The 18,189-nt window shown below is 43.8% G+C and overlaps 3 protein-coding genes across 3 annotated transcripts; 1 reads left to right on the top strand and 2 right to left on the bottom strand.

Annotated features, from left to right (window-relative positions):
* Positions 1-1,238: 1,238 nt before the first annotated feature.
* BJ212DRAFT_1477752 (uncharacterized protein) lies at positions 1,239-1,838 on the bottom strand (the record flags this gene model as incomplete). The annotated part of the gene is made up of 1 exon (XM_041339599.1): positions 1,239-1,838. One exon carries the CDS (start codon positions 1,836-1,838, stop codon positions 1,239-1,241), a length of 600 nt encoding a protein of 199 aa, XP_041196660.1.
* A 14,182-nt stretch (positions 1,839-16,020) lies between these two features.
* BJ212DRAFT_1334510 (uncharacterized protein) lies at positions 16,021-17,115 on the top strand. Its single transcript, XM_041334876.1, has 2 exons — positions 16,021-16,186; positions 16,246-17,115. The coding sequence occupies exons 1-2, from the start codon at positions 16,121-16,123 to the stop codon at positions 16,987-16,989; spliced, it is 810 nt and encodes a 269-aa protein (XP_041196659.1). The 5' UTR covers positions 16,021-16,120; the 3' UTR covers positions 16,990-17,115.
* Positions 17,116-17,343: 228 nt separating this feature from the next.
* Positions 17,344-17,997, bottom strand: BJ212DRAFT_1477749 (eukaryotic translation initiation factor 1A; the record flags this gene model as incomplete). Its single annotated transcript, XM_041339598.1, has 5 exons — positions 17,344-17,468; positions 17,527-17,629; positions 17,682-17,864; positions 17,908-17,934; positions 17,989-17,997. The coding sequence occupies 5 exons, from the start codon at positions 17,995-17,997 to the stop codon at positions 17,344-17,346; spliced, it is 447 nt and encodes a 148-aa protein (XP_041196658.1).
* Between the last annotated feature and the right edge of the window lie 192 nt (positions 17,998-18,189).

Genomic DNA, 18,189 nt, shown 5'->3' with positions numbered 1-18,189 from the left:
CTGTTTCCTGTAGAAGTATTACCTTGCAGTGGAAACTCTCCTAAGCACTTCCTGCATTCCTCCAGAGCTCTCCTGTGCTCCTCCGGAAGTCCTCTAGCACTCCACCAGAGTAGCCAGCCTCCAGAAGTCCTCCAGACTTTGTTGGACCATCATCGGACTTCCTCTGAAATGAAGGGCATATACTCAGGTAAGGGGCACAGCATACGAGCTGAGGCCAAGCCCCTCTGAGTCAGTCTCTCTCCCCCTTGAGCTGGCTGTTTTGGACCTGGGATGATGCCTGCAAGATACATGTTTTCAGGCTTGTACCTGATATCTGATGGCAGATTCAAGCATGCCATAGAAATGATTCATGAGGAGGTGCTGGCACTACACAAGTTCATACCCTCTGGATGAAAGAAATCAACATGTAGGGCAAAGGCATAACATCTCTCCTCTCCTCTATCAATAAAAAGCAAACCTGGCTCTGGGCCATGAAACTGATGAAGAAATTGAGCTTAAAATGCATTTTTTATCAAGGGTGGATATGGAGAGTTGATTGAGTCCTGCAAATCATTGCAAGCTTGATCCATTGCAGCTTTGATATCTGCATGGGAAAGGAGACCAGCAAGATAGTCTTTGAAATTGTGGTACACAAATGTCTTCTTTGGTCAGAGTACTCCATCACACCCATGCTCAAGTACTGGGTGACCACATTCAGTCTCTGGTGTGGGTCAATGCGTGCAACACTCAGGATATGTAGGAATAGTTGAGCCTTCTGCATAATGAGGACCATAAGTACAATGGCAGCTGGGGCAGACCACATGTACAACAGTTTTCCCAATGAGATGGAATTTTGTGAGCATGGTTTCAGAAGTCATTGGAATTTGCCTCAGCACATTTTCATGAGAAGAGCTAAGGCTACCATCCAATCTCTGGAATATGAGGAATAGCAAGACTGAAATGAGTCCCATAATGAAGTCACAGCCTCATCTACTGACCCCCATGATGATTTTACACATCACACCGATGAATAATGCAACTTGTGCAATTTCATTGTAGTGATTCACAGGGGATTCATAGTGAATATCTATTGATTGATGAGTACAGTGCCATGATTAAAATGGTCAACACTCACCAGTATCAAACTCAACTGCTGAGCATAAGTCCCTTGCAGACGGCTTGCAACTGTTGAAGTAGGCTTCTAAGTTGTCTATCTCTAACATGATTGCCTTCTTCTGTGTGACCACAAGGTCCACCTTTCATTTCACTTGCTCCACAGCTGTGTGAAGCAAAGGTAACTCACAATGAATGTCATCAGAATTACCAGCAAGTAATGAGTGAAGGCACTGTTGAATGCGCAACTCAATATTATTGAGAACTTTCAAGTCCTTCATGGTCCGCCAATTTTCCCTTGGTCCAGTGATTTTTGCACCTTTGGGTGTCTTGTGCAACAAAGTGGCAGACAAAGTAAGTTGTTCAAGACCATCTACCAGAGCTGGGATAGATACTGGTGTGGTGTTGGGGCATTCTGGATGTTCAGGTGCATGAGCACATGTGCCACTGGGTTGTGCAACAGAAGGATCTGACAACATGAGTTGCTCAAGATCATCTGCTAGAGTTGGAATAGATGGTGAAGTAGGATTGGGTTGCTCTGGCTCAGGGCCATGTACAGGAGTAGAGCCATCCATATGAGTGAGTGCAACACATTTGGCTTGTGCACGTTGGGTACACTGGAGATGAGCTGCCATGAGACACTCTGCAATGAGCACCCCCTTAGGTAAACCATCCTCAGTACGACCACCATTTTTGATGCACTTCTGGCAAGTGCACCGCTTATAAACTACACAGGATGTGGGCATGAAGGGCAGAGGCGGCCACAATGAGACAGCCTCTTGTCAGCAATGGAACTTGATTCTGGGGAGATGATGAAATGGTAGGGTCTGAGTGCAGGGAGGCAGGCTTTCAAGGGAGGCAAAAACAACAAGTAGTGGCAAAACAATATGATAATAACAACAGTTGCTAGAAGATGGCAGAATATCAATAACAACAGTGAGTTTGGTATGACAATGCTACCTTCAATAATAACTACCATATCAGGAAATGAACACAGGGGAGCCAAAATGGGGCACAAATGTAGATGCCATTGTCTTTAAAATGCTGGACTTCACTTCCAATGGCTGATGTGAGATTGAAGATGCAGAAGGGGAGTGGAGAATGGACTTCTGAGGACCAGTAGTTCCAGATGTTGTCCAGGGCTGAGGAATAATTGTTTAAGTATGAGTATAAGAGTGGAAAGATTCAAGGGACCAATGAGAATAAGAAATGAAAGTCAAGACAAGTCCTCCACAAGGTGGGGTGGATGGCCCTTGATGCAGATGCCAGGCAGGATATGAAGGACACTTACTGTTACAACCGAGCTAAGTCTGTGACAAGCAAATGAGTGAGTGAGTGACATAGAACTTGGATTGGGGCTCACACCAAGCCTGCTTGTTAAGGTTGTACTCAAAGGATAACTGGATCCAAAGGGCTTTGGCCTCAGCTTGTGCACTGTGCCCCTTACCTGAGTATTGCCCCTTATTTCAGGAAGGCAAGACTAATGCATCCGGAAGGTTGGACGGGTAGCATAACAGATCCGGATAACTTCCGGATGAGGGATAAGTATCATAGGGCTAATCCAGACAAGTCCAGACTAGAAACTAACGGTAATGGACTGTCGGAGACAGAGGCGGATATGGATAGACTATAGGAATCAATCCTAAGTCTTGGAGGGTGACAAGAGTAGAGATACTCAAGTCCAGAGGACAGGAATGAGTAGAACTAAGATGATATTCAAACTGAGGTGCTACGGAGAGTTACAGGAGGTTATATACTATAGGTATCTAACAGAATGATCAATCAGCAGAGTCCAAGGCTATGTATGAAGCATATGGATAGTCTATTGGTAAGTAGAAACAGATCACAAATCATGAAACAGAAATGAAACATAGGTAGCAGATCAGGGAGCAGGACAGATATACAGATAACTGAAATACCGGAGTTAGGGGGTTACTGAAAGGAGATGAGTGCTGGTTGTGGATTCAGATGAGTCGTGGACTGGACCAGACAAGTGGACAGATTGAATGACAAGATGTTGGAGGGGGATAAGATGTGGATAGGATCGGAGATAAGATGTGGATCTGAGATGAGATAAGGGTCGGATCTGAGATCCAGATATGCAGATATGACACTGCTGCAACCAGTGAGCATTTGATGGTATGAGTTCACAGCAATCAATCTAGTTGTGAGGGCTATGATCAATTATTGACAATTACGATGGTGAAGTCATCAATTGTTCTCTTCTCAAGGCTAATGTCATATGCCATTCCGGACTCTCAACTCTAAATCCGCTTCTCTGGATATCCAGATCCAAGATCTGGATCTCCAATGATCTGATCTATCTTTATCTTCCTTCTGGAATCCAAACCCTATATCAGTGCCCAACCCCATTTAGACTTCCCCTGTCTCCAGACTCCGGTTAACTATGTTTCCCTTCTGATTATTGATCCATTACATACATCTCATTTCTGGTGTCTTAATAACTGAGGGTCTTATATAAATGTGTGTAAAATGTAATGACATCACAATTACACTAGGATAAGACTTCTTGCCAGTCCTTGATTAACATGGTCTATGACTTTTCTTCTTTCGTGGTAGATAATGTGTGAGTTCTTGGGAGGCTCGCTAAACCAATCTATGTGATTAACTTAGCTGGAGCTTTTGTGTTATATCCCAACTTATAAACTTGTTGTTAAGGTCATACTCAAGGGCTTCAGCCTCAGCTCATGTGCTGTGCCCCTTACCCGAGTATTGCCCCTTATTTCAGAAGGGCAAGACTAACATGTCCGGAGGGTTAGACAAGTAGCGTAGTGGATCCAGATGATTTCCGGATGAGGGATAAGTATTGTAGGGCTAATCTGGATGAGTCCAGACTAGAAACTAATGGTAATAGACTGTCAGAGACAGAGGCGGATATGGATAGACTATAGGAATCAATCCTAAGTCTTGGAGGGTGACAAGAGTAGAGATACTCAAGTCCAGAGGACAGGAATGAGTAGAACCAAGATGATATTCAAACTGAGGTACTACAGAAAGTTACAGGAGGTTATATACTATAGGTATCTGACGGAATGATCAATCAGCAGAGTCTGAGGCTATGTACAAAGCATATGGATGGTCTATTGGTAAGTAGAAACAGATCACAAATAATGAAACAGAAATGAAGTATAGGCAATGGATCAGGGAGCAGGACAGATATACAGATAACTGAAATACTGGAGTTAGGGGATTACCAAAAGGAGATGAGCACTGGTTGTGGATTTGGATGAATTGTGGGCCAGACTGGATGAGTGGACAGATTGGATGACGAGATGTTGGAGGGGGATAAGATGTGAATAGGATTGGAGATAAGATGTGGATTGGATCTGAGATCTGGATATGCAGATATGACACTTGTCTAGGATAAACCGTCTAGACACTGGAATGTGGTTCTGTTAAGAACCATGCTCAAAGGAGAGAGAGACTGACTCAGAGGGGCTTGGCCTTAGCTCGTATGCTGTGCCCCTTACCCAAGTATGTGCTCTTCATTACAGAGGAAGTCTGATGATGGTCCAATGAAGTCTGGAGGACTTCTGGAGGCTGGCTACTCTGGTGGAGAGTGCAGGAAACATCCAGAGGAGCACAGGAGAGTTCCGGAGGAATGCAGGAAATGCTCAGGAGAGTTCCCACTGCAAGGTAATACTTCTACAGGAAAACAGGATGGAAGGATAGGAGGTCCAGAGGACAGGAGGACAGGATGTCTGGATGTCCGGAGTATGGAGGACAGGAGGTCTGGAGGTCTGGAGGACAGGACATGGAGGTATGGAGGACGGAACATCTGAAGGTATGGAGGGTGGAATGTCCAAAGGACAGGATGCCTGGAGGTATGAGGGTCAGGACACCTGGAGGTACAGAAGACAGGAGGTCCGGAGGTCTGGAAGGAATAGGGGCTACATCAGATGAAGTCTGATGTAGAAGCAAACAGAGGTAGACTACCCTAAGGTAGAGTCAGAGGGACAGGAAGTGGACCTAAGTCTGGAAAGAGGGTAAGTGCCGGAAAGGCAAGACTCTAGCCTAGGGAAACAATCCCTAGACTTGGGACAGAGACATAGGGGACAAATCCGAAGGTCCGGAATTCTGGCCTAGGGAGTCCATCCCTAGGCCTTATGGAAAAGGACAAACTCAGATGGACTGAAGTCCAGAAGAAGATTGGGCAAGTCTAAGGTGATATTCAGACTGAGGACTCTACAGGAATTGTACAGGGGTTATATACTAGAGGATATCTGAGAGGATCAGTAAGCAACAGAGTAAGGCTATGTACCAGCATGTGGAAACATATTGGTAAGTAAGACAGAACATAAGTAAATGAACTCGGAGATGAAACTAGTACAAGGATCAATCAGCAAGACGGAAACAGAGATAACTGAGAACCGGAAAGGGGGAGATGCCTAAATGGGGATAGGCACAGGATCTTGGACAGAGGGTGGGAATAGGTCCAGAGATAGTACAGTTAATATCCGGAAGGCAGGGTGGAAACAGGACTGAGATATGTGAGGTGGTGGATGTAGTCTGGAATCTGAGAGGAGGTAAAGTCCAGATGTCTTGCTGGACGGAGTGTGTGTAGGGTGGACAGGATAGGGGATCCAGGAATGAGTTGGTTATGGGATCTGGAAACAGGTCTGGAAAGCGTGGGAATATGATGGGATCTATGTCTGGCATATGGGATATGACAGGTTCCTTGTTAAGATAATCCTCTGTAGAGACTACGGTCTCAAATATGAATACATTGACCAAAGACTGGTTGGTCAAATAAGCACAAAGTGGTGAGAAACTGGTCTCACAAATGATCAGATTGACCAAAGCTTGTGTTGGTCAATATCAGAAAACTAGGTGAGAAGCTGGTCTCACATAAACTAAGTTTCTATCATAAGAAACTTATGTAATCTCAAGGGAATGTCTTTTCCCTGCACTTGGTACTTCAAAGGGGCTTTCTCTGTAAGCAACAATCTTCACAGTGAGTAGCTCAAACTGAGATTCAAATGATTGCAAGTGGGACATCCTATTTTTGGGGGGGAGAATGGGCCCTCCTTATATACATATTGTGTGGGAATATTATGTAAGTAAAAAAGCGGAGCAATGACATCAGAAGTGGAGCAGAATATTCCATAGGTGGAGTAATGACATCAGAGGTGAGTCATTGTGGAGCAGAACATTCCAGAACAAATGGCATCATCATGACATCATAACTTTCAACAGAATACTTGCAGGAGTATCTGTGGAGCCATATGACATCATTATGACATCATACCCTGTAGGTACAATTTTGTGAAGTATCTGATGGGTCAGAGCATCCCAATAGAAAAATAAATCAAGGAAATACTAGAGAAAACAACTCAGAAATAATAATACAATAACAAGACACAAAACACAGGCTTTTTGGATAGGTTTTTGTTAGGCTTTGAACTTTTCTCTATGGTTTTCTTTAGCCAAAGTGAATAAGCCAAAGACAAGGCAATACCTTGACCTTCTTGCTTCACAATATCAACTAGGTCATTATGTGATTCCCATCTCACAAATGACTTTTCTTCAAGATATAATAAATTCATGAATCACAGAGGGGAAACTGAACTATATGACCAAGGTTTGAAACCAAGGTATGGGTTGACTAGCCTGATGCCTAAGCTAACAGACTTTGTCTTTTGGGGGGGCTACCTAGTAGTCATGTCCATGCATGATTCCCAAATCATGCATTCCTGTGTCCTCTGGATATGAGCCAAGTCTCTTGTCATATTCCGAGTCTTAGGATTGTATCCTAGACTACATCTCTGGCTCTACCTAGGGTAGTCTATCCTCTGTTAGTTTCTCATCCAGATTAGCCTTATCCACTTGTCCAAGTAACATCTGGACATCTGTTGGATTTATCTTACATTTCAGATCTGGACATCCATTGTCCACCCTAGTGTTAAGGTTGTACTCAAGGGATAACTGGATCTGAAGGGCTTCAGCCTCAGCTCGTGCGCTGTGCCCCTTACCCAAGTATTGCCCCTTATTTCAGGAAGGCAAGACTAACACGTCCAGAAGGTCGGACAAGTAGCGTAGTGGATCCAGATGATTTCTGGATGAGGGATAAGTATTGTAGGGCTAATCTGGATGAGTCCAGACTAGAAACTAATGGTAATGGACTGTCGGAGACAGAGGCAGATACAGATAGACTATAGGAATCAATCCTAAGTCTCAGAGGGTGATGAGAGTAGAGATACTCAAGTCCGGAGGACAGGAATGAGTAGAACTAAGATGATATTTGAACTGAGGTACTACAGAGAGTTACAGGAGGTTATATACTATAGGTATCTGACGGAATGATCAATCAGCAGAGTCTGAGGCTATGTACAAAGCATATGGATGGTCTATTAGTAAGTAGAAATGGATCACAAATAATGAAACAGAAATGAAGCATAGGTAACAGATCAGGGAGCAGGATGGACATACAGATAACCAAAATACTGGAGTTAGGGGATTACTGAAAAGAGATCAGTGCTGGTTGTGGATTTGGATGAATTGTGGACCAGACTGGACAAGTGGACAGAATGGATGACAAGATGTTGGAGGGAGATAAGATGTGGATAGGATTGGAGATAAGATGTGGATTGGATCTGAGATCCAGATATGCGGATATGACAGTTAGTCAAATCCTGGAAACTCCAGACAACTGTTCTAGCCCCCAGAAATTAAGGGCACATACTCAGGAAAGGGGCACAGCATACAAGCTGAGACCAAGCCCTTGTGATCCAACCCCCTTGAGCATGCAACCTTAACAGCTAAGGACATTAGCAGTGATGAGCTCCAACAAAGGTACTTGATAAAGAGGAGAGCTTGCTTAGGGCTCAAGGAGTAGACAGTATGAACCAAGTAGATTCAAGTTAGAGAATACAAGTGCTACCCATAAGGTATATATACCATTGGAAGGGATAAGGGCAGGTCTGCTGTATTAGTGGTAAGGGTAGAGGGTGAACGAGTCACAACCAGTCAGGATTCCAAAGTAAGTAGAAAGTACTGGTTGAATGGTAAGGGTAAAGGGGACATGAGTCATGGTGAGTCATGATGAGTCAGAATACCATAGTAAGAAGTACTGGTTAGGTAGTAAGGGCATGGGGTTGGTGAGTCATTGGACGAACTGAAGATAAGGTACAACCAACAGAGTGGTCAGTGGAATGATCAAGAGAAAATGATAGAACAATTGAGAAAAGAGAAAAGGGGCAATCACCTGAAGAGGAAAGGGGGTCCAGCAAGGGTGTGAGTGAGGAAAATGAATAGGGGCCAAACAAGTGGATGTTACTGTAACACTTACCTTGAACCAAAGTTGCAATGGCTGAATGGTGTGGCAATGATGCTGACTACAGCTGAGGATAATGTCATATCCATCCATGCTGGGATTGTGGTGGGAGAGCTGGCAGCTGTCTCAACCAGGTAGATGGATCACTGATTATGGGCAGTCCTCAGGGAGAGGATGTCAAACCCATGATCAATAACCACCCAGGGCCTTGATCATTCCAAAGGTGAAGAAAAGTTGCAAGGACAGACCATGATGGTACATATGGTCATGCTGTGGGGAGGATGTGGAAGGCCATTAGGGTTGTTGAGCCAGGGTGTAGTGATGAAAAGATTGGGAGGGAAAGGCAGACACGACCGTACATACAGTCATGCTGTCAGGAAGGTGGAAGATGGTATATTGAGAACAAGAACTATGGGCTCAATGGTACAAATGGTCAAGCCCATGTGAGTAAGGAAACCATAACCTGGATAAGGATACATAAGACTTAATGACTTTGGCAATGACAGTGCATAATAGTCACAAATAACTTATATAATAATTTCATCCAGGAGAACATTGACTCTAGTTGAGCTTCACTTCAAGTTCATCGTTCCATACATTCTCTGAGCTCAACAGTATGCACTGTTGAGCTCATCATACTCAATCACCATGATCCTCTTTGAGAACAATGGTATGTACCATTGTCCTCTTGATCACTGGGACTTCAACCACCACCTCATGACCTTCTAACCTACATCAAATGCCACACCTCATCTGTGATGCCTTCCAACAGAGCACATCACCTTTTTCTTTGTTTTCCTGCTTGGCAATCCTTTGGATCACACAAGTGTAGCAATATGCATAATTTTTGTATGCAGTTCAGCCTATAACAGCCAGTGCCTGACATCCTCTCCAGCCATCAACTTCTCAACCACATGTGCAGAGCAGTGGCTCAACAGCTACATTTCAGCAACTACAATCCTTTAGATTACATGGATCCATCCATCCTATCAACCCCTCCACTGTACATACAGTGGCTCAAAAAACTGTCCACATGTTTTTGCATTTTTTACTATTTACCATATTGTAGTGCTGCTTCAGGGCTTTGGATTGAGCACCACATTGTGAGAATCAGAGGAGATATGGTGGAGATACAAGGCTTACAAAATCATGACTCATGCGGACAGTTTTTTGAGCACATATTAAAACTATATAAATCATCATTTATGACACCATAACAATCATGCCACCATTAAATAAATTATAAAGTGGTGTCATTATGTCATTTTAAAACCATATCTAACTATACAAACCAAAAATTTCCATATGTCATGGTTATATTCACCATGAAAGCCACCCCCCCTGCTCAAAGGGATAATATCCTCTCTCTTTCCTATTCTGGCCTCCCTGCTTGTCAAATTTCCTCTAGAACTGGAGTATCCAAGTCCACTGTGGCCAAGTTCATCAAAGAAAGTCACACAGACAAGGAAAACTTCTGTGAAGGGCATCCATCCAAGCTCACCTCTACTGATAGGAGGGCTATTATTCAACATATCACTACAGGAAAGGCTGATAATGCTGTCCAGGTCACCTATTACATCAATTCCACCATCACATTCCCTGTCTCTTCACACACTGTGAGAAACATTCTCAAGACAGCTCATCTCAGGTCAGTAACAAGGAAGAAAAGGCTGTCCTCTCTATCATACATATGCAGAGAGGACTAGCACCCTTCTTGTTTCACATATATACCTTGCCATCTGACCCAATACTATTTATTGTGGTCTTATATGATCATATAACATACTTCCAGTCCATGTAATCCAATTCTGATGGGCTAAGGCAAAGGTTAGTCCTCTCTGCATATGTGTGATAGAGAGGACAGCCTTTTCTTCCTTGTTACTGACCTGAGATGAGCTGTCTTGAGAATGTTTCTCACAGTGTGTGAAGAGACAGGGAATGTGATGGTGGAATTGATGTAATAGGTGACCTGGACAGCATTATCAGCCTTTCCTGTAGTGATATGTTGAATAATAGCCCTCCTATCAGTAGAGGTGAGCTTGGATGGATGCCCTTCACAGAAGTTTTCCTTGTCTGTGTGACTTTCTTTGATGAACTTGGCCACAGTGGACTTGGATACTCCAGTTCTAGAGGAAATTTGACAAGCAGGGAGGCCAGAATAGGAAAGAGAGAGGATATTATCCCTTTGAGCAGGGGGGGTGGCTTTCATGGTGAATATAACCATGACATATGGAAATTTTTGGTTTGTATAGTTAGATATGGTTTTAAAATGACATAATGACACCACTTTATAATTTATTTAATGGTGGCATGATTGTTATGGTGTCATAAATGATGATTTATATAGTTTTAATATGTGCTCAAAAAACTGTCCGCATGAGTCATGATTTTGTAAGCCTTGTATCTCCACCATATCTCCTCTGATTCTCACAATGTGGTGCTCAATCCAAAGCCCTGAAGCAGCACTACAATATGGTATCAGCATGTCACTGAGGTCTTTATGTATTCTCACACAATATTGTAAATAGTAAAAAATGCAAAAACATGTGGACAGTTTTTTGAGCCACTGTACTTACTAATGTGTTTCCACATGCTTGTACATAGCCTTGCTCCTTTGCTTACTGATCCCCTCAGATAGTCTCCAGTATATAACCCCTGTAGATACTCCTGTAGTTTCCTCAGTTTGAATATCATCTTGGACTTTGCTCTACCTGCCCAATCCTCTCTCAGACTTTGGTCCATGTCATATGCCATTCCGGACTCTCAACTCTAAATCCGCTTCTCTGGATCTCAAATGATCTGATCTATCTTTATCTCCCTTCCGGAATCCAAACCCTATATCAGCGCCCAACCCCATTTAGACTGCCCCTGTCTCCGGACTCCAGTTAACCATGTTTTCCTTTTGATTATTGATCTGTTACATACATTTCATTTCCGGTGTTCATTATTTGTGATCTGTCCTACTTACTAATAGACTCTGCATATGCTTTGTACATAGCCTTTATGTTTGCTGACTGATTCCTATATGATACCTACAGTATATAAACCTCCTGTAACTCTTGGAAATACTCCAGTTCAAATATCATCTTAGTTCCTGCTCATTCCTGTGTCCTCTGGACTTGAGATAAGTCTCTTGTCATATTCCAAGTCTTAGGATTGCATCCTAGACTACATTTCCAACTCTACCTTAAGGGTAGTCCATCCCCTGTTAGTTTCTAGTCTGGACTTCATCCAGATTAGTCTTATCCACTTGCCCAGGTAATATCCGGACATCCATTATCTGCCCTAGTCAAATCCCGGAAACTCCAGACAACTGTTCTAGCCCCTGGAAATTAAGGGCACATACTTGGGAAAGGGACACAGCGTACAAGCTGAGGCCAAGCCCTTGTGATCCGACCCCCTTGAGCATGCAACCTTAACAGTCCAGCTAAGTCTGTCCTATCCATCAGGCCTAGGGATTGATTCCCTAGGCCGGAGCTCTGCCTTTCTGGCACTTACCCTCTTTCCAGACTTAGGTCCAATCCCTGTCCCTCTGACTCTACCTTAGAGTAGTCTACCTCTGCTTGTTTCTACATTGGACGAAGTCTGATGTAGCCCCTGTTCCTTCCATACCTTCAGATGTCCCACCCTCCAAACCTTTGGATGTCCTGTCCTCCTAACCCTTGGACGTCCTATCCTCCTGTCCTTTGTACCTCCAGACCTCCTGTCCTTTGTACCTCTGGACATCCTGTCCTCCATCCTCCTGTCCTCCTGTCCTCTGGACCTTCAGACCCTTGGACCTCCTATCCTTCCATCCTGTTTCCTGTAGAAGTATTACCTTGCAGTGGGAACTCTCCTGAGCACTTCCTGCATTCTGGAACTCTCTCACACTCCTCTGGACATTTCCTGTGCTCCTCTGGAAGTCCTCTGGACTTCATTGGACCATCATCAGACCTTATATGAAATGAAGGGCACATACTCAGGTAAGGAACACAGCATATGAGCTGAGGCCAAGCCCCTCTGAGTCAGTCTCTCTCTCCTTTGAGCAACATGGTTCTTAACAAGGAGGCTCATCAGGCTTGTACAATACACAAGCCCTCTTAACCTCATCACAAAGAGTATTAATGGTGTGAAGAAGGTGGTTGTAAGGTAAGGCAAAGGGACATCATCAGAAGCGATAGAGCTATTGCCAGAAGAACCTGAAGTCTCTGTCATAGAGAGAGGGGGGAGGGGGGGAAGCAGAGCTAAAAGATAGACTGATTGTATCATCACTGTCAAAATTGGACCAGTCATCTAGGATATCCTGGTACTGTAGTTTGGCCAATGCAAGTTCAGCCTGATCTATAATATTCAGGAGTTCTTTACATGCAGATTGACAAGGCATGGTAACAGTAGGGGCAGGAGTTGGGGGGATCAAAATTCATATCCATTCTGTGCATATGTGATGTACTTTTTTTCGGAGTTTGAATTTTTGGAAAAATCCAAACTTTTGTCTCATGCTGAGCATGTTGGTCACAGTTGGTGTCATCATTGACCTCCCTCTTGAACCTTGATGCTCACTCACAGCACTGAGCAGGACATCATCAAATTTCTAGGTATCATCCACCCAAGGTAAGTAATCTCTATGCTTATTGCAAGTTGCAGCTAACATTGACCCTTATCTTACAGGAAATCTATTCTAGTCCAGGTCCCATACATGTTGCATCTGACCAACAGTGCCTCATCTTTAGCGAGCCCCTTGTCCATCCTCTACCTTATCATCATTCCCTCCACCTTCTCCACCTACCCTCTCAAGAAGCTGACTCTATATTCGTTCTGATCTGGCTGGCTCAAGGCTCTTAGTGATCTTGTGCACTATCATATGACCATAGCTGCAATGGTTATTAATAACCAATTGAAAGGCCCAGCACTAACTACAGACACTATATCTAAAGTGGCCATGGATATCAAGCCAGAGAAGGAGTGCTTGGGAAAGAGTTCACCCTTCACCTGGTATTCTTTCATTTTCCTTCCTCAGCTACCCGGTATCTTTCTCCTCCTCCCTGTTAAGGTCATACTCAAGGGCTAAGCAGATCCTAAGGGCTTCAGCCTCAGCTTGTGTGCTGTGCCCCTTACCTGAGTATTGCCCCTTATTTCAGGAGGACAAGATTAACACATCCAGAGGGTCAGACGGGTAGCATAGTGGATCTGGATGACTTCTGGATGTAGAATAAGTATCCTAAGGCTAACCTGGACAAGTCCAGACTAGAAACTAACAGTATGGATTGTTGTAGACAGAGGCAGATATGGACAGACTACAGGAATCAATCCTAAGTCTTGGAGGGTGATGAGAGTAGAGGTACTCAGGTCCAGAGGACAGGAATGAGCAGAACTAAGATGATATTCAAACTGAGGTGTTATAGAGATTTACAGGAGGTTATATACTATAGGTATCTAACAGAATGATCAATCAGCAGGATCCGAGGCTATGTACAAAGCATATGGATAGTCTATTGGTAAGTAGGAATGGATCACAAATAATGAAACAGAAATGAAGCATAGGTAATGGATCAGTGAGCAGGATGGATATACAGATAACTGAAGTACTGGAGTCAGGGGATTACCAAAAGGAGATGAGTGCTGGTTGTGGATTTGGATGAATTGTGGACTGGACCAGACAAGTGGGCAGATTGGATGATGAGATATTGGAGGGGGATAAGATGTGGATTGGATCTGAGATGAGATATGGATCAGATCTGAGATCTGGATATGTGGATATGACAGAAAGGAGATGAGCACTGGTTGTAGATTTGGATGAATTGTGGACCAGACCAGACAAGTGGGCAGATTGGATGATGAGATGTTGGAAGGGAATAAGATGTGGATAGGATTGGAGATAAGATGTGGACTGGATCTGAGATGAGATATGGATCAGATCTGAGATCCAGATATGCAGATATGACACTCCCCCCCCCTTAGTACTTGATTTATTCTGTCTGGCTTTCCCTACCTATGGTACCTGGTATCTTTCCTCCCCTCATCCTTCCCCCCTTAGCACTTGGTTTGTCCTGTCCAGCATTCCCTACCTATAGCCAATTTGTTTTTTTTTGGGGGGACTTCAAGTTGTTCTTTTTTTTACAATTTCATTCAAAGTTGACACACAAAATATGACATGCATTGGAGCATCTACTACTTGTTGTGAACCTACATTGCAGTTACTTTTTCTACCCTCTCTAAAGTAAGACTTTCTCCTGTGTATATATCATACTTTGAAAATCCTAAGTGTCTTAATGTCTGACTTCATGCTGACTCACCAAGCATCATTTACAGCTGATTCCAAAACTATGTGGAATCACAAAATCAAAACTTGAGCATCGGAAATGGCCGAACAAGGACCCCGTAAGCACATGACTGCGAGATTTGTAGTAGTGCTAGTGTAGTATATGCAATTCACTGAAAGACAATGTCATCACCATCAGATTCCTCCCCAGAGACACCTGGATTCATGGCAACATTCATTATTTACCTTGATACATACACCAAGACTACTACTGAAAATAATGGCAAAGCAAAAACCAAGGAAGTGAAATCTACAAAAGTCAAGGAACTAGTCTTTCAAGTCTCTGAGTCCAACTACATCAAATTTCTGACAACAATTCTCATGAAGCACGACAAATCACACTATAGGATCACTGAGAGGAAACTCATCACCGAACATCAACATTTCAGGGTCAGGTGCAATGTTAGCAATACTATTCATAAAAATAGCACATTTTTCTTCATTCTGTTCGAGAGCATAAGCAGAAATGCATTTGCACTTGAAATGCAACCATGAAAATGTGCAAAGAAGTGTTTGCAGAGACACAAGCACACCATGGCGAGAGTGTAATTCATGCTGTAGCTCATCGAGATAAATAGTAGGGTGGCAATGAAGAATGGCAGTGATGAAGGCAATGTCATCAATGGTGAGGGTGTGACGCCGGCCTGTATGCTTGCTGTGGATATGAGAGTGCTGTAAACTCCAAGTCAAGGGACAGAGCTGTAAAACCTTGTACACAAGAGTCTTTTTTACTCCAAGTAGATGGCAGATATGTTTAATGGAGTGCCCACATCGATGGAGAACAGGGATTCGAGCCTTTAGATCGTTCGAAACAGTGCGTGGCGGCATTAATGAACGACACAGACGCTGCGCAGCGCAAATCTCACAGTATGCTTACGGGGTCCTTGTTCGGCCGTTTCCGACGCTCAAGTTTTGATTTTGCGATTCCGCATAGTTTCGGAATCAGCTGTAAGAGTTCTTAAACCAAGAGTTTGAAGTGTTTAGCCAGCATCTTAGCGAGTTTTCAAAAGTTTCAAAAGTTATATTGAGTACCACTATTGACAAGCATGTAGTGACGGACTAAACTTCAAGTTTAGTCCAACGTTTCACGTGACAATTAAACTTCAAATTTAAGCAGACGCTGAAAACCCAATTATATTTCAAATTTTCATTGACGTATGATTGGTGGGAAAATAGTTGCCGATGATTCATATTTTAAATTTCGCACAAAACACTGCCGAAATTTGAAGGTATGTACCCATCTTTATGTTAGTTTATACTTCAAATATTTTCTTTGCATTTTGTACAGCATATAAATTACTCCTAAATATCGCAATCTGGAATTCTAAATGCTGCGGGAAAAACTCGATAAATATTGCGGACCCCGTAGTGTCAGCCGTGAGGGCCAGCAGTACTCGTGGAGCGTCTAACTGTCTCATCTGTTCACTGGTTCTCTGATGGCCGGCCAGTCTGACATCCTGACGATGACAAGGGGTGTCTCAATAAACACTCTTCCGGTCGAGGTTCGTAGTTTTCAGTTTTCACCGAGACTACTTGATACCTAATAGATTTTGTTCATCAGCTTCTCTACGAGATACAGCTCTTCTCTGCATCTCCCTCTCTCCCTCTGACATGTAAGACTCTCTACAGGATATTCAGCGCATCTCCGCCCTCCTATCGTGTCCAATATCTTATCGCATCTATCGAAGCCGCACAAATTAGGGATGACTTGATTCCCTCGAAACTATTGCGATACCCAATTTGCACAGTGGACATATTAGAAATGTTGTTTCGAATATCAGGCGATATCATACCTTTAACCTGGATACCAGAACTCCCAAGACGCCTCTTTCGTTCGCTCACACCCAAGTCGCGCGCAAAGACGCCTTTGTGGACAGATCAAGACCATCCGCTCCCCTTCCTAAAATATTTGTTCACTTGTCCGAAAATCCGTCCCCCAGACGTCAACTCGCATGATGGCTACGCCCTCACGAAAGCTGTCCAGGCGGGCTTCGTGCCTCTAGTTCACTTTCTTCTTGATCATGGCGCTTCCCCTCGTTGCAAAAATAACATATCAATCCTTGTCGCTATCTACCACAAGGATCTCTCGCTTGTGCGACTGCTTGTAGAAAGGGTGGATTGCCGGGAACACAGTCCAGAGGTATTGACGCAGAAGGGGAAGAGGCAAAAATCGGAGGATCGAGTGCAAGTAACACCCGAAATGCTCAAGGTTGCGGTGAAACTCGATGCGCGGGATATTGTGGAATATTTTATGAAAGAAAAAGAATGTGTGCCCGATTTGCAGACTCTACAGATGATGCGATGACTTTGTAAATCACAACGTCCATCCAATTCATCGTGGAGTCTCATGTTCAAGCCATCCGTACTTCTACGGGAAGTATGTCATAGTGGAGATACAACGCTACCTTCAGTCAGGAGAATCAATACAAGTCATGAAATTGAACATTGATGTGACTACGTCCAAATTGATACACGTTGTCAGTACACTGCTAAAATCCAATCAATTCACCGCTGGTGTCCGCATGAGTACAATGTACGAGATGCATTGAGATGACCAATACAGAATATACTGAGGATGCGGCCCAGTCAACACCGGATATACACAATAAGGCAGCCACTTACAACACAAGGAGAATACATGGTTGATACAGGGACGGGATTAAATGTCGTCGATATCGACCTCCCCTTCGTCGCCGAATTCAAAAGTACACTCTCCATCCTCCTCGGGGAAGGTATCTGTCTCGTTGATTTTTGCATTCTCTGGCAGCTCGCCGTAGGCCTTTACTATTGTACATTGGATGAGTCTTCATAAGCATGTGATGAAAGGAATTAAATTGCGTACGATTTCTTGCCTCATCAGCCGTATACTTAACAATGACATCTGCCTTGTCATCCTGGAAGTCCCGCAGAGAAAGGAGTACAATGTCTCCCTGGTTGATCCACACCTGAAACAACGACCTAAACCGAGCGCTTACAATCTACAGCATGAATACTGACCTTCTTTCGCATCTTACCACGAATGTGGGCCAGCCTCTTCTCCCCATCAAAGCACATTGCCTCGAGACGACCATTACCAAGCATCTTCGTTACTTGTGCGTATTCTTGTCCATCTTCACGGAAGACTAATTCACGCTTGTCGTCATCGTTTTCGTTCTTTCCACGTCTGCGATTCTTTCCACCCTGGAGAAATATGAGTTCAGCGCTGGGCTCGCCCCACAATCACATGGGAGAGTGTGACCTTTCCTTTATTCTGAGTGAGATGATCAGCTTGAGTGATTGCGACAGAGAATGGTAATTTACACACCTTTGGCATGACTAGTTCCTCTCTGCGTTGATTTTGGCCTTGTCGCTAGATCGGGATAGCGAGGACAAGATCACGGTATAAGATGGTATTGAGCTGAGTGCCGTGACTCTGGTGTGGAGGCGAGCAACTTATCGATTATAAATTTTGGATAGAACCTGAAAAGGAAGCATCGGGCCGTACTGTGGCCGGCATTCTCGGAGT

The sequence above is a fragment of the Suillus subaureus genome (genome assembly GCF_016647635.1).
Source record: "Suillus subaureus strain MN1 chromosome Unknown BJ212scaffold_6, whole genome shotgun sequence".
In the NCBI taxonomy this organism is placed as follows: Eukaryota; Fungi; Basidiomycota; class Agaricomycetes; order Boletales; family Suillaceae; genus Suillus; species Suillus subaureus.
Note: the sequence above shows the minus strand (reverse complement) of the source record. Positions and strands in the feature narration are given on the sequence as shown.